At 41.1% G+C, this 14,981-nt stretch overlaps 3 protein-coding genes across 3 annotated transcripts in view; all 3 read right to left on the minus strand.

Annotated features, from left to right (window-relative positions):
* LOC309479463 (uncharacterized protein) overlaps nt 1-14,981 on the minus strand; it is a 323,172-nt gene that overhangs the window by 188,971 nt on the left and 119,220 nt on the right. The gene's annotated exons all lie outside the window — the stretch shown is intronic.
* LOC309478980 (uncharacterized protein) lies at nt 1,619-8,333 on the minus strand (the record flags this gene model as incomplete). Its single annotated transcript, XM_082142825.1, has 4 exons — nt 7,937-8,333; nt 3,780-7,714; nt 2,260-2,462; nt 1,619-2,157 (listed from the first exon to the last, which is right to left on the minus strand). Exons 2-4 carry the CDS (start codon nt 7,553-7,555, stop codon nt 1,619-1,621), a joined length of 4,518 nt encoding a protein of 1,505 aa, XP_081998951.1. The 5' UTR covers nt 7,556-7,714; nt 7,937-8,333.
* LOC309479453 (uncharacterized protein) lies at nt 12,373-14,590 on the minus strand. Its single transcript, XM_082143606.1, has 2 exons — nt 14,099-14,590; nt 12,373-13,758 (listed from the first exon to the last, which is right to left on the minus strand). The coding sequence occupies exon 2, from the start codon at nt 13,686-13,688 to the stop codon at nt 12,768-12,770; it is 921 nt and encodes a 306-aa protein (XP_081999732.1). The 5' UTR covers nt 13,689-13,758; nt 14,099-14,590; the 3' UTR covers nt 12,373-12,767.

Genomic DNA, 14,981 nt, shown 5'->3' on the forward strand with positions numbered 1-14,981 from the left:
TAACTCTGAAATGCACTACCACATGAAACCCCCACGTCACTAGTTACAGAATGGTCTGTGTTGAAGGTGAAGTACCGCTATACACCACACTACCCAGAGACTGTTTATTGCCCATAGTGTGAAACAAAAAAAAAAAAAAAAAAAAGAGCAAACAGATAAACAATGGACTGTTACCAAATATTAAGAAAATGGACTGTTGTGCGGTCTTGAAACTGTGGACACTTTGAGTCACTTTGAGACTTTCTTGTTGACACTTTTTGAATCTTTTTTCTTGCTTTAAGGACTTTCTGCCATTTTTGCCGGGGCAAATTAATGGACTGTTTTTCACCCCTAAAAGAGACTCTGTGGTGTTAAAAGAACTTTCTTTTTTGACACTAAACCATGGGACTTTTACGAACAAGTGCCTCTGGACTATTAAGTAATATGGACTCTTGTATGGTCAAATGATTGCTTGTGAAAAAAAAAGAATGTTGTGCAAGAAAATGTTGGTAACAGTGTTGTGAAATCTGATGTTACGTAAAACAACTGCTGGGTGGAGTTAAATATTGTAAATTGAGCATTGCTGTAGCCTAACTGATTAAGTCAAGTCAAGTCAAGTTTATTTGTATAGCGCTTTTCACAATACAGATTGTATCAAAGCAGCTTCACAGTATTAAATTAAAATAATATACAACAAAGTTTGTTTCAAGAGGAATTTATTGATTGATCAAATTAAATTAAATGTAGCAGCCCGGTTGAATAAAAGAAATTTGCTCTCTCACTGATGTTGTCGGTTTATTGTCCATAATGCCTTCACAATGCCATCAGAACACCTTCACAACACCTTCACAACACTGTAAGAGCTAAAACAGATCAATTAACATTATTGGAATTTGTAAATAATTCACGTACATATAGATGAAACAAAACAGTAGTCGATATAGCAACAAAATTACGAAATTAGTACTAACATTTACCATAAACAACTTAAATTACTCAAATCAAACAAAACATATAAAAACATTCTTAAAGACAGGATATGTTATGTAACATTATACAAATGCATAAATATACATGATGTATACCTTGTACTCCTTTCCAACCAGGTGCTAAACAACAGACACAAAAATAAAATAAAATAAAATAAAACCAAACAGCGACTAGATGCCTAAATTCACTTAAAGGTGACCCTAAAACTAGAATTCAGATCCGTGAATCCGTGACCGCATGGTTCCGTGTCTCCGTCCGTCAGCAATCTGAATGTGTGCGCGCTCTCTGTGCGCAAGCGATCTGTTAGCCTTTCCGGCAAGCCGCCTTTCAAAATAAAGGTCTCTATAGGTTAAATAACTAAGAGTGCAAAGTAAACTTCCAAAATATAATAAACACAATATTAAGAATATTAAACTAATATTAAGAAATATAGTATTACGATAATATCAGAATAATATATTAATACCCAAAACTAAATCAAATAACTGAGGGTTATTTACACTCCCACCAAATCATGAGTGACTACAAATCTCAAACTTTAATCATGAATGATTTCTAAAATGAATTACCCATGTTTAAGGCTAGATGTAAAAGAAAAACAAACATATTCTACTATGAACTGCATAAATCAAAGGATATGTCAGGAAGTTCAGGCTGCTTCTAGCAGCAGGACCAGCTTCTGCACTGGGCGATCAACTATTGAAGGCTTGTTCAGACGTTTACCATCCTTCCCCAGTTTTTTGTCTCCAAAACGTATCTTCACTCTTCTTACCAAGCCATCCTTGCCAACTACAGTCTCAATAACTTCTGCCAAGCGCCACTCATTCCTGGGCAGATCGTCTGCCTTCTCCAAGACTATATCTCCAACTTGCATGTTCCTTCTTGGTGTAAGCCAGCATTGTCTGGTTGCAATGTTAGACACATACTCCTTCTGCCAACGGCCCCAAAATTGCTCCGCTAAGTATTGGACATGGCGCCATCTCTTGCGAGCATATACGTCTTCTCTAACAAACTTGCCAGGGGGTGGTAGAGCTTGGGTAGTTTTCAAAGTGAGCAAGTGATTTGGGGTAAGGGGCTCAGGACTTTTAGGATCATTCAGATTGTCTACTGTGAGCGGTCGGCTATTTACAATGGCCATAGCCTCATAGAAGAAGGTCCGAAGGGAAGAATCATCAAGCCTTCCAGAAGCTAAGGACAGAGTGGCATGAAGAACACTTCTCACAGTTCTAATCTGTCTCTCCCAAACTCCTCCTGTGTGACTTGAATGGGGTGCGTTGAAGACAAAGTCACATTGTTTTTCTGCTAAGAACGCTACCAGATGATTGGTGTCAATCTCTTTCATGGCCTTAGCAAACTCATTTTTAGCTCCAATGAAATTACTGCCTTGGTCGCACCTTATTTGACGAACTGCTCCTCTGATAGCGATGAAACAACGCAGGCCGTTGATAAAGGCGTCCGTGGACATGTCATCCAGCATCTCAACATGGACGGCTCTGCAACAGAAACAGGTAAAGAGAAGTCCATACCTCTTGTACGATTTACGGCCTTGTCTGGTGATGAATGGACCAAAAACATCCATTCCGCAGTACGTGAATGGAGGAGATGGATCTATACGCTCTGAGGGCAGGCTGGCCATTTTTTGCTCTTCTGTGGGTCTGCGAAGTTTACGACATCTCACACACCGTCGTACAAAGGAGGCTACAGTCCTATTTACTCCCGTTATCCAAAATCCTCTTGATCTGATCTCATTTATAGTTAAGCCTTTTCCTTGATGTTCAGTTTTTTCATGACAATCAGCGATCAGAAGTTTTGTAAGATGGTGTTCCTTTGGAATGATTACTGGATATTTAATGGAGTTAGGGACAGAAGAATTACAAAGCCTTCCTCCCACCTTGAGCAATCCGTCGTGGTCGACAAAGGCGTCTAGATTGCATAGCCTGTTGTTGCGTGGGAGTTGCTTGCCCTTACGGAGTAAGGCTATCTCTTCTGCATACATCTGACTCTGTAAGTCCTTGATGATGATGCACTTAGCATCCTCACGTTCTGCCACTGTACTGTGGTCATTTGACTTGTCCTTCCTGACTCTACGAAGTAGACGTGCAACTGCTTGGATGACTTTGGACCATGAGGACAACTTTGTGAGACGGTTGGATAAGCAGGAATACTGTACCGTTTGCGTGTTTAGTGACTGAGCCTTCTTGACCTCTGGGTCTCCAATTGGAAGTTGTGTGTTAACATCCACAGGGGGAGCCATTTGCCTTTCCCACAAGACATTCGGTCCTCTGAACCAGCTGGAAGTGACAAGATCATTGACACTCATACCTCGTGATGCATAGTCGGCTGGATTTTCATCTGAGGGAATGTATCGCCACTGTTAAGGAGTTGTACTGTGATGAATTCTCTGAACTCGATTTGCGACGAACGTGTGGAAGTGGCGAGCTTCGTTGTTTATATAGCCTAACACCACCTGAGAGTCAGTCCAGAAATATGCCTCTGCATCTGCAAGGTTCATTTCTTCCTTTAACAAATCATTCACTGCAACTGACACAACCGCAGCGGTCAACTCTAACCGAGGGATTGTAGTGACCTTAAGTGGGGCTACTCTAGATTTTGCCATGAGCAAAGCACAATGGACGTCACCTTGTTCGTTCTCAAGCCTAAGGTATGAGCACTGGCCATATCCTCTTGTGCTGGCGTCTGAGAAGTGATGAATTTCTCTCTTTGTGATTCTCTGAAATCCAGCAGGCACAATACAACGAGGCACCTTGATCTTCTCTAAGTTTTCAAGATCGGCCTTCCAATGCTCCCACCTTGGTCGCAAACTATCAGGTAAAGGATCATCCCAGCCCACGCCATTTCTGCACATTTCTTGCAGAACAGCCTTTCCTTTGAGCAAGAATGGTGCAAGAAACCCTAGGGGGTCGAACAATGAGGCCACTATAGACAGTATGCCTCTACGGGTTGCTGGCTGGTCCCTTAGGTTGACACGAAATCTGAAGTTATCATGTTCCAGTTGCCAGTAAATGCCCAAGGCTCTTTCCAAAGGCTGGTCAGTGAGGGACAGATCGACAGCTGTAACATCCACAGCACACTCAGAGGGTGGTATGCTCTCCAAAACTGCCTTGTTGTTGGACACAAACTTATGCAATCTTAAACCTCCTAGTGCGCAAACCTGGCGAGCTTCTCGCGCCGACTGGATGGCCTTCTCTACACATTCAACACTGGAGACTCCATCATCCATGTAGAAATCTCGCATAATGAATTGTGAACCTAGGGGGTACAGATGTTCACCTTCTCTTGCAAGATGTTTCAGTCCGTAGTTAGCGCATCCAGGAGACGACGAGGCACCGAATAGATGTACTCTCATGCGAAATGTTTGAGGCTGTGAGTCGAAATCTCCATTTCTCCACCATAGAAATCGTAAGTAATCTCGATCTGCTTCGTCAACATGGAACTGGTGAAACATCCTCTCAATATCCCACGTCAAGGCCACTGGATACCGTCTGAACCGCAAAAGAATTCCAATCAGGTTGTTCATCAGGTCAGGGCCTGTAAGTAGATGATCGTTCAAGCTGGACCCCTTGTATCTGGCAGAGCAGTCGAAGACTACGCGTAATTTCCCTGGCTTCTTCGAGTGATACACCCCGTGATGAGGGATGTACCATTTTTCTCCTTTCTTTCCTTCATCAATGACTCTCTCTGCATCACCATTCTCTATTACGTCTTCCATGAACTTCACATAATGCTCTCTGTATTCCTGGTCCTTAATTAATCTCCGCTTTAGATGTTGAAGTCTCATGACAGCAAGAGGCTCATTATCTGGAAGATAGGGTCTTTTCTTGAATGGAAGGGGCATTTCTAAATGGCTGTCTTCGTTCATTTTGATGTTTTCTTCCAGTTTATTCAAGAACATAATGTCCTCTTGAGACACCACTCTTGAGTTTTCTTTAGTATCCTTGAAATCTGACTCCAGCACTTTGATAACGTCAGCTGGCGTTACAGAAGGGATCTCCTTAATAGATACTCTGTGACACATGCTAACACCGCTTTGTGACTCATAATGTGTCAAGGAAGGGCCCACGATGCTCCATCCGAGATCCGTGCGAACAGCATATGGCTCATTGTCAGCTCCAAGAATCACTTCCCTGGGTGCTAAAGCTCTGGGACAATTATATCCCAATAATAGACCAACTTCACAGTCTTGAAGCAGGGGAATTCTGTCTGCCAGAGGAGCAAGATGTTTCCAACACCTGGCAGTCTCACTGGTAGGGATATGGGCGCGATCCACAGGGATACATTCCTTAGTGTATGCAGGGGGAAGTTCTAGAATTACCGTAGAATTAAAACCTCTGACTCGAAGACCGGAAACTCTTTCACTTGATATCAACGAATCTCTTCCAACCATGGTAGTGAGCCTAAGTGTCACTGGGCATGAGTCAACCTTTAGACTTTGGCTTACTGCATATTCGACGAAGACCGTGTCGCTTTGTGTGTCTAACAGAGCATAGACGAGTTTCTCAGAGGCTGGGTCATTTTGTGAGGACAACCACACTGGCACAATCATTGAGGTGTTAGCAGATGTGCATCCAGATTCTACACTTAAAGACGTCGTCACAACCCTTTCGTGTGTGTTCTCAGGGCTTTGGGCAGGGGAGGACTTCACCCTTCTTTCGAAGCTGTCATCGTGTAAGCAGGTAGGATGTCTTCCCTTGCAGGTATCACAGCTATGTCTGGAACGACAGTCTCTGGCACTGTGACCGAGCTTCAAACATCCGTAGCACAGCTTAGTATCCTTTATGAATTGTCGCCGCTCTTCAAGAGACTTTGCAGAGAATTTAGAGCAATCATGAATCTGATGTTCACCGTTTCGACAGAACAGACATGGTTTAGAGACTTTACTAGTGTGCTTCGGATTCTCATATTGTGTGATTATCTTTGTGTGGAAGACATTAGCTTTGTTCTTACTAACCTTGAGGTTATGTTTCTCCTTATTAGCTTCAGAAGTGTGAAGAGCATAGAAGGAAGTGACTGGGTTGCAGGCTACCTCGGCCTCAACTGACATGAAGTTAGCGAAATCATGGAAAGGTGGGAAATCTTGAGTCTCACTCAGTGTTTGCGTAGCTTGACGATTCCAGCGGGCAGCCGCCCAATCAGGAAGTTTACTGACGAGTTTTCTGTTTTCCTCACAATCATTCAATATTTCCAGTCCCTTAACATGAGGCATAGCATCTTTACATGCATTCAGGAAATCTGAGAAATTTCTGAGTCCTTCAGCGTCCTTGGGCTGTATTCTGGGCCAGCATGCAAGTTTCTCTCGGAATGCTCTTTGTACAATGAACGGCTGTCCATAGCGATCCTGAAGTCTTTTCCATGCGTCCTTGTAAGCTTCCTCATCATTTCTGTAAAACATCCCTTCTAGAGTTTTCCGAGCGGAACCAGTGACATACTTCTTCAAGTAGTATAACTTGTCTGCTGAGGAGATATGTCTTTTGTCGATGAGTGATTGAAAAGAAGCCTTCCATTCAATAAAGTGAATGGGGTCACCACTGAAGACTGTAGGCTCTGGCATAGGAAGTCTGTTCAGCGTTATACTGTCTTGAACAGCCTGTGCAAGGTAAGACACATCAGCATTGAGAGTTGGCGATGATGTTTTTTCATTGAGTGTTGGCTTAATTGAGGATGAATACACAGGTTCTTGTGTAGGAATGCTTACAGGTTGCTGCAGCTCGTGATTTTGATTAGCAGAGGAAATTATTTCTTCCTTGTCATACACTTCTAGTCTGGCTCTAGCTGCTCTTACCTCCTTGACCGCGTGTAATCTTTCAAACTCACTCCTTTGAGCATCAAGTTCTCTTCTTTGCCTTTCTTCTAGAAGTTGTATTCTTTCCTTTTGTTCCTTTTCCTCCAATATTGTTGCATATTCTGCTTCCTTTGCTGCAAGCTCTGCTTCTGCCTCTATTCGTTTAGCCATCAGTATGGAATTCAGTGAAGGTTGACTTATGGGTGTACTTGACTTGGAGCTGATACGCGAGACCGTAGAACCATAGACGGAGCGAGCATAATCTCGATCAAGTAATTCACGAAGACGCCCTCTTACTCTTTCACCGTCTAGGTCTCCATCAACACCTGAGATCCTCTCATAAGCAATCTTTACTATATCCTTCGTCACAGCGTCACAAGCATCAATTCGTCTTCTTGTATCAGTAGGAGTAACATAACTGCAAACTCTCATGTATGCATTCATTACATTGTCTCTTTCATTTTCCAATGTGTCTATAAGTGTTGCTAGCTGACTCTCAGGAATGTCTGTTTTCAGCTGCCCTCTTGCCTTTCGAGCCTCAGCTTTCCATTGCTCATATGCGTGCATGAGCCTTCTCTCTGCCTTTTGTGACTCCTCTCTTTGATATGCGAGCATCTTTTCTGTTGGAATTCGTGCACGACCAGATCGACGTACTTCATCTGTTTTTACACCATCAGAATGTTCATCTATCTCATCTTCAGAATCTCTGCTTTGAGAAGGTAGGATTTTTAATGCTTCCATTTCTTTCACAGGAGTGCACGACTTGGATCCTTGATCTGTCATCATTTACATCAGCAAATGGAATCAATAGGAAAAGCTCTTACTGTAGCAGCCCGGTTGAATAAAAGAAATTTGCTCTCTCACTGATGTTGTCGGTTTATTGTCCATAATGCCTTCACAATGCCATCAGAACACCTTCACAACACCTTCACAACACCGTAAGAGCTAAAACAGATAAATTAACATTATTGGAATTTGTAAATAATTCACGTACATATAGATGAAACAAAACAGTAGTCGATATAGCAACAAAATTACGAAATTAGTACTAACATTTACCATAAACAACTTAAATTACTCAAATCAAACAAAACATATAAAAACATTCTTAAAGACAGGATATGTTATGTAACATTATACAAATGCATAAATATACATGATGTATACCTTGTACTCCTTTCCAACCAGGTGCTAAACAACAGACACAAAAATAAAATAAAATAAAATAAAACCAAACAGCGACTAGATGCCTAAATTCACTTAAAGGTGACCCTAAAACTAGAATTCAGATCCGTGAATCCGTGACCGCATGGTTCCGTGTCTCCGTCCGTCAGCAATCTGAATGTGTGCGCGCTCTCTGTGCGCAAGCGATCTGTTAGCCTTTCCGGCAAGCCGCCTTTCAAAATAAAGGTCTCTATAGGTTAAATAACTAAGAGTGCAAAGTAAACTTCCAAAATATAATAAACACAATATTAAGAATATTAAACTAATATTAAGAAATATAGTATTACGATAATATCAGAATAATATATTAATACCCAAAACTAAATCAAATAACTGAGGGTTATTTACATTAAATATCCCCAAAATATCCCCAACTGAGCAAGCCAAAGGCAACAGTGGCAAGGAACCGAAAAACTCCATCAAGTGACCTAATGGTGTCCTAAAACTCCATCAGGTGACCAAATGGAGAAAAAAAAACCTTGGGAGAACCCAGGCTCAGTCGGGGGCCAGTTCTCCTCTGGCATTTATGAGCTAGAGGCCGGATTGTAGTTTGAACTGTAGGATTAAATGAATGCCTGGCTGAAGAGATGCGACTTTAATCTAGTTTTAAACTGGGAGAGCGAGTCTGAGCAACGAACAGTATCAGGAAGACTATTCCAGAGTTTTGGAGCCAAATGTGAAAAAGCTCTCCCTCCTTTGGTGGTTCTGGATATCCTAGGTATGACCAAAAGCCTTGAATTTAGTGATCTTAAAGAGCGCGATGGATTATAGGGTGATAGAAGATCCGTTAAATAGACTGGAGCTAAGCCGTTTAGGGCTTTATAAGTCAGTAGCAATATCTTATAATTAATACGGAGCTTTATAGGTAACCAATGCAATGATGATAAAATCGGTGTTATATGATCATATTTTCTTGATCTCGTAAGAACTCTAGCGGCGGCATTTTGGACTAACTGTAGCTTGTTTATTGAGGATGCAGGACAACCAGCTAATAAAGCATTACAGTAATCTAGTCTCGAGGTCATGAATGCATGAACTAACTTTTCTGCATCAGAAACTGATAGCATATTACGTAGCTTAGCAATGTTTCTAAGGTGGAAAAAGGCTGTTTTTGTAACATATGAAAGATGATTTTCAAAAGACAGGTTGCAATCGAGTATAACACCCAGGTCTTTTACTGTAGAGGATAAAGTAACAGGACATCCTATGATGTTAAAGTTGTATTGTGCGAGGTTTTGTGGGCGGTTTTTTGAACCGATAAGTTTTATCTCTGTCTTGTCTGGATTTAATAAAAGAAAATTACGCGTCATCCAATCTTTTATATCTTTAACACACTCTGTCAATTTGGAAAATTTAGCGTTTTCATCCGGCCGTGATGAAATATATATTTGAGTGTCATCAGCATAGCAATGGAAACTAATTCCATGTTTCCTTATAATATTTCCAAGTGGCATCATATATATTGAGAATAACAGAGGGCCTAACACAGATCCCTGCGGCACTCCATAGTTTACTGGAGTTATGATCGATTTTTCTCCATTTAAATAGACAAAATGGTAGCGGTCAGATAGGTATGATTTGAACCAGCTTAGTGCTTGTCCTTGAACACCAGTATAATTTTGTAGTCGATCTAAGAGTAATGTGTGATCTATAGTGTCGAACGCAGCACTAAGATCAAGTAAAACTAGTATTGAGATACAGCCTTGGTCAGAAGCTAAAAGTAAATCATTTGTGATTTTAACGAGCGCAGTTTCAGTGCTATGATGCGGTCTGAATCCAGACTGAAACTTTTCATAGATATCATTTTGTTGCAAGAAAGAGCCCAGTTGAGCGGACACCACTTTTTCTAATATTTTAGACATAAATGGAAGATTTGAAATGGGTCTATAATTTGCTAGATTATTATGATCTAATTGTGGTTTCTTAATGAGAGGTTTTATAACTGCCAGTTTAAATGTTCTTGGAACATGACCTAAAGATAAAGACAAGTTAATAATATTGAGGAGAGGCTCTTCCACTACAGGTAACACTTCTTTCAGTAGTTTAGTTGGTATAGGATCTAATAGACATGTTGTTGTTTTAGATGAAGTGATAAGTTTATTTAACTCTTTTTGTTCTATAGTTGTAAAGCACTGTAATTGTTCTTGCGGGGTGATAATTGAAGCTGAATTATAAGGCGCGATTGAAGATTGAACGTTTACTATTGTGGTTCTGATGCTTTCTATTTTCTCAGTGAAGAAGTTCATGAAATCATTACTACTGAACTGTAACGGGATATTTTGTTCGGGTGACGTCTGTTTATTTGTTAGTCTAGCCACGGTGTTAAATAAAAACCTTGGATTGTTTTGGTTGTTTTCTATTAGTTCGCGGAGGTGCTCAGCCCTGGCCGCTTTTAGGGCCTTTTTATAACGTGACATACTGTCTTTCCACGCGATTCTAAAGACCTCTAAATTAGTTTGTTTCCATTTACGCTCTAAAATACGGGTTTCTCTCTTTAAAACATGCGTAGTATTGTTATACCATGGTGCTTTATTTTTCTCTCTGACCTTTTTTAATTTAATAGGTGCAACCACATCCAATGTTCTAGAGAGAATGGTGCTCATAGTGCTAGTTAGTTCTTCTAGTTCATCTGTTTGTTTGGGTTCAGGCAGCAGCTGAGACAGATTAGATAAGCAATTTGAGAAATTATCTATGGTGGATGGGAGGATTGTTCTGCCTGGTTGATAACGCGACGCCGCATGACATATTACAGCAGTACGTAATATGCAAGTTACCATGTAGTGATCAGTGACTTCATCACTTTGTGGAATGATATCTATATCGGTTGGATCGGTTCCATGTGATATAATTAAATCGAGTGTATGATTAAGACGAAGTGTTGGTCCGGTGACGTTTTGCTTGACCCCAAATGAATTTAATAAATCTGTAAACGCAGCTCCTAACGCATCATTTGGATTATCTACGTGTATGTTAAAATCTCCAACAATTAATGCTTTATCGACATTGACTAATAGGTCTGAGAGAAAATCTGCAAACTCTTTTAGGAAATCAGCGTAAGGCCCTGGCGGTCTATATACGGTAGCCAAGGCTAGAGATAATAGGGATATTTTTCTAACATCTAAGAGCGTAACATTTAGTACAAGTACTTCAAATGAAATAAACGCATAACCCGTTTTCTGAGTAACATTTAGAATATCTCTCAGGGCTCTCAAGTCTCACGCATTGGGCGTGAGACACACGCAATTCAACCAGTTCACACGCTCACACGCCACACCGTGTATTTCTCACGCTGAAAAGGCAAGGCCAACCAAGTTGTCCTGCGAGCTTTATATATAACGTTGTATACGAGGCGCAGGCACACAAAGTGAAGTTTCCTGCCGCCAGCACGTATCTCGGCCAGATTGCGTTCATTACAAGGCAACACAGATGCGCGAACACACGGAAGTTGACGGAACATTCTCGGCCACCGTACGTTCGTTACTAGGTAACCAACAACATCGCGCGAACACACGTCGTGATGGAGAAGGTAAGTTGGAAGAAAGCTCGTCTAACATTTTTAGGCTAGAACATTTAATATATTGCCCATCGTTTACATTATTATTGATGCAGTCAAAAACTCTACAACTACTCTGCAACCAGGCCAGAAGCTTTGGCTCAGTTTGGCTAGCTTACGTTTTCTTAAACTAAGGGAATGTTAGTGGGTATGGGAAGGAATGAAGATGTATTTCTTCATTTTATTTTAAATACATTTAAATTTGTTTATTTTATTTTAAATTATATATTATACTGTATTAATAGTCTTTCTAGTTACATTAAGGCTACATGTATTAAAGCAGAGTGCTCTGGGTAATATTTTATATCCTGTCAAAACATACATTAATCATTGCCATTGCATTTGTATTTTTCAAACACAAAACACATTTCATAAGCTGGAGTGTGTACTCTTGTGTACACACACACACACACACACACACCTTAATAATACTCTAATATGTCATTTGTTCACAATGTCCCATGCACCACACAATAAATAATTATACCATTTTGACTAGACACATTCAAAATGCAAAAAGATTTGTTTTTCCAAACTGTTTGGAGCAATTTGTTATATTTTTGTAATTTTTGTATAACTTATTTGTCATTTTGAAATATAACATTAAAGAGTATATTTGATGTGATGAATTGCTCTGTCATTTATCAGATTTACCAATTGTTATAATTTCAATTTGGGCTGGTTAATTATGAACAATGGGTAAAATTGGGGGGCGGGGACATATGGGGGCGGGGCTCCATTAGGGCTCCTCCCCTAACCGCATGTGATCTCACTCCGAGCTTTTGGTAAAACTTGAGAGCCCTGATCTCTATAAATGGTTGCAACACCTCCGCCACGACCAATCAGACGGGGCTCATGCTTATAACAGTATCCAGGAGGAGTAGACTCATTAATACCGAAATAATCATTTGGTTTAAGCCAGGTTTCAGTAAGGCAAAGTACATCGAAGCTATTATCTGTGACTATTTCATTTACAATAACTGCCTTAGGTGTGAGTGATCTAATGTTTAGAAGACCTAGCTTTAAAAATAGTTTTTGTTTACTAATAGCAACATTTTCTGTTTTAATAACAATTAGATTTTTCCTAGATCCTGCAGTAGATTTATTATTTGATCTCACTAAACGAGGAATAGACACGGTTTCTATGCAATGTTCTACACTAGTATTTATATCTGTTAAATTGGTGCAGCAGAGACTATGATTTGGACTTTTGGTTACTAGTCAAAGGGTATTTAACATTTTGGAGATGTTATCTGACAGAAGATCCGCTCCGAATCTGCTTGGGTGTAAGCCATCAGCACGGAAAAGCCTAGGACGCTCCCAAAACAGATTCCAATTATTTACAAAGAGCAGTTTCTGCTCATTGCACCATGACATTAACCATTCATTTAGCGCAAATAATCTGCTGAACTTTTCATGCCCTAATCGGTACGTGGGAAGCGGTCCTGACACAATGATCGTTGTTTCAGGCGATGTGCTGCGTACCGTATCGATTAGATTCCTGAAGTCTTTCTTCAGAATCTCCGTCTGGCGCAGCCTGATGTCGTTCACTCCTGCGTGCAGGACCACAGTTCCGACGCGCTCGTCACCGTTCAGGATCTCGGGAACGCGTGCAGCGATTTCAGAAACACGAGCACCGGGAAAGCAGTGACTGTGCACCTTACTTTTACCTAACGTAGCGTGTACGTGCCGAACGATGGAATCGCCGATGATCACAGCATCGCGTTCTGTTTCGCGTAGAGGGGAGAAGCGGTTTTGTGTGGATAACTCGAAAACCGGGAGGGTCGGAGAAAGTCTTGGTCTAAACCTGACTCGCGTCTTCCGCTGCGGAACCACCCAGGCTTCGTGGTGGCGTGTTGGAGCCGGAGTGAACGAGACCATGGCTGATTGCGACCGATGCTGAGGAACGCACGGAGTAGACGCGGTCGGAGTCAGCGGGTTAGTAACGTTAAACACTGATTTGTGTGCATCGGCGCGTGATGTTTCAAGAGCCAAACACCGGTCTCTCAGCTCGGCCTGTCTCAATAAAAGGTCGTGGATCTGTTTCTCAACAGATTCCAGCTCAGACTGCAGTGCGTGCAGCTCAGATGTGTCCTCACCTGCACCAAAAGGTAGACTACTTACATCTGATATATTCGCCATTTTAACAGATGAACAGTGAGTTAGCAACGAAGCTACCAGTGATGCTATCAATATTAATACTAATTTATGACTGAAGTCTTGGATATAATCCGTTTATTTTATTTTATTTTATTTATTTATTTTTATTTTATTTTTTTTAGTGGTAGGGGTGTAGAGTAGACGCACGATAGGCGAAAAAAAAAATGTTTGTTTGTAAGTGAGTGTGGAGAAGACGCGTTCAGCCGTGATCCACGGACGTACCTTTAAGAGTATCCAGCGTTGGATCACTAATAGGCTTGAGACGTGTCTGCTCAACAGTCCGCGTTGTAACTATGAGGTTTTTTAGTGGTAGGGGTGTAGAGTAGACGCACGATAGGCGAGAAAAAAAAAAAAGAAAAAAAAAAGAAAGAAAAAAAAGAAAGGAAAAAAACCCAATGTTTGTTTGTAAGTGAGTGTGGAGAAGACGCGTTCAGCCGTGATCCACGGACGTACCTTTAAGAGTATCCAGCGTTGGATCACTAATAGGCTTGAGACGTGTCTGCTCAACAGTCCGCGTTGTAACTATGAGGTTTTTTAGTGGTAGGGGTGTAGAGTAGACGCACGATAGGCGAGAAAAAAAAAAAAGAAAAAAAAAAGAAAGAAAAAAAAGAAAGAAAAAAAACCCAATGTTTGTTTGTAAGTGAGTGTGGAGAAGACGCGTTCAGCCGTGATCCACGGACGTACCTTTAAGAGTATGCAGCGTTGGATCACTAATAGGCTTGAGACGCGTCTGCTCAACAGTCCGCCTTGTAACTATGAGGTTTGAGCAGTAGTGCTTCTCAGTGAGGAAAAGTAGAAAATGTTCGTTGTAAGCGAGTTTAAAGAGAAAAATCAAGAATTATAATTCAAATCGATAGAGCTCCAAAAACAACAACGCATTCAGACGCGACGCATGATAATAACAGGACAAGACATTACTCACCGTGTTTGTTGAGTGATTCTTACTCACCTGAGCTTTTCTGAACTCAAAGGCGCGAGCGCGCGAGAGAAAATAAATAAATAAAAATAGCTGAGCGCACGGGTGGCGCGTTAACAGCCTAGCGAATTACTAGCGTGTTGTGCTAGTAGTAACGGAAGCTAGCGATGTCAGGTTAATCTGAGATGTTGGGTAAGCTGTATTTAGTAGTAGTAAACAACTAGAAATTGTAGTAGGCCTAAATGATGGTTCAAAACAAGGAAATACGAGGCTAAGACGGAGCTTACAGCACTGAAGCAAACACACTCACAGCAGGCAGCGAGGCAGACAGGAATAAGGAACTAGTGAGAATGTTTTTG

This window comes from Leuciscus leuciscus (genome assembly GCF_965113295.1).
Source record: "Leuciscus leuciscus genome assembly, chromosome: 17".
Lineage (NCBI taxonomy): Eukaryota > Metazoa > Chordata > Actinopteri > Cypriniformes > Leuciscidae > Leuciscus > Leuciscus leuciscus.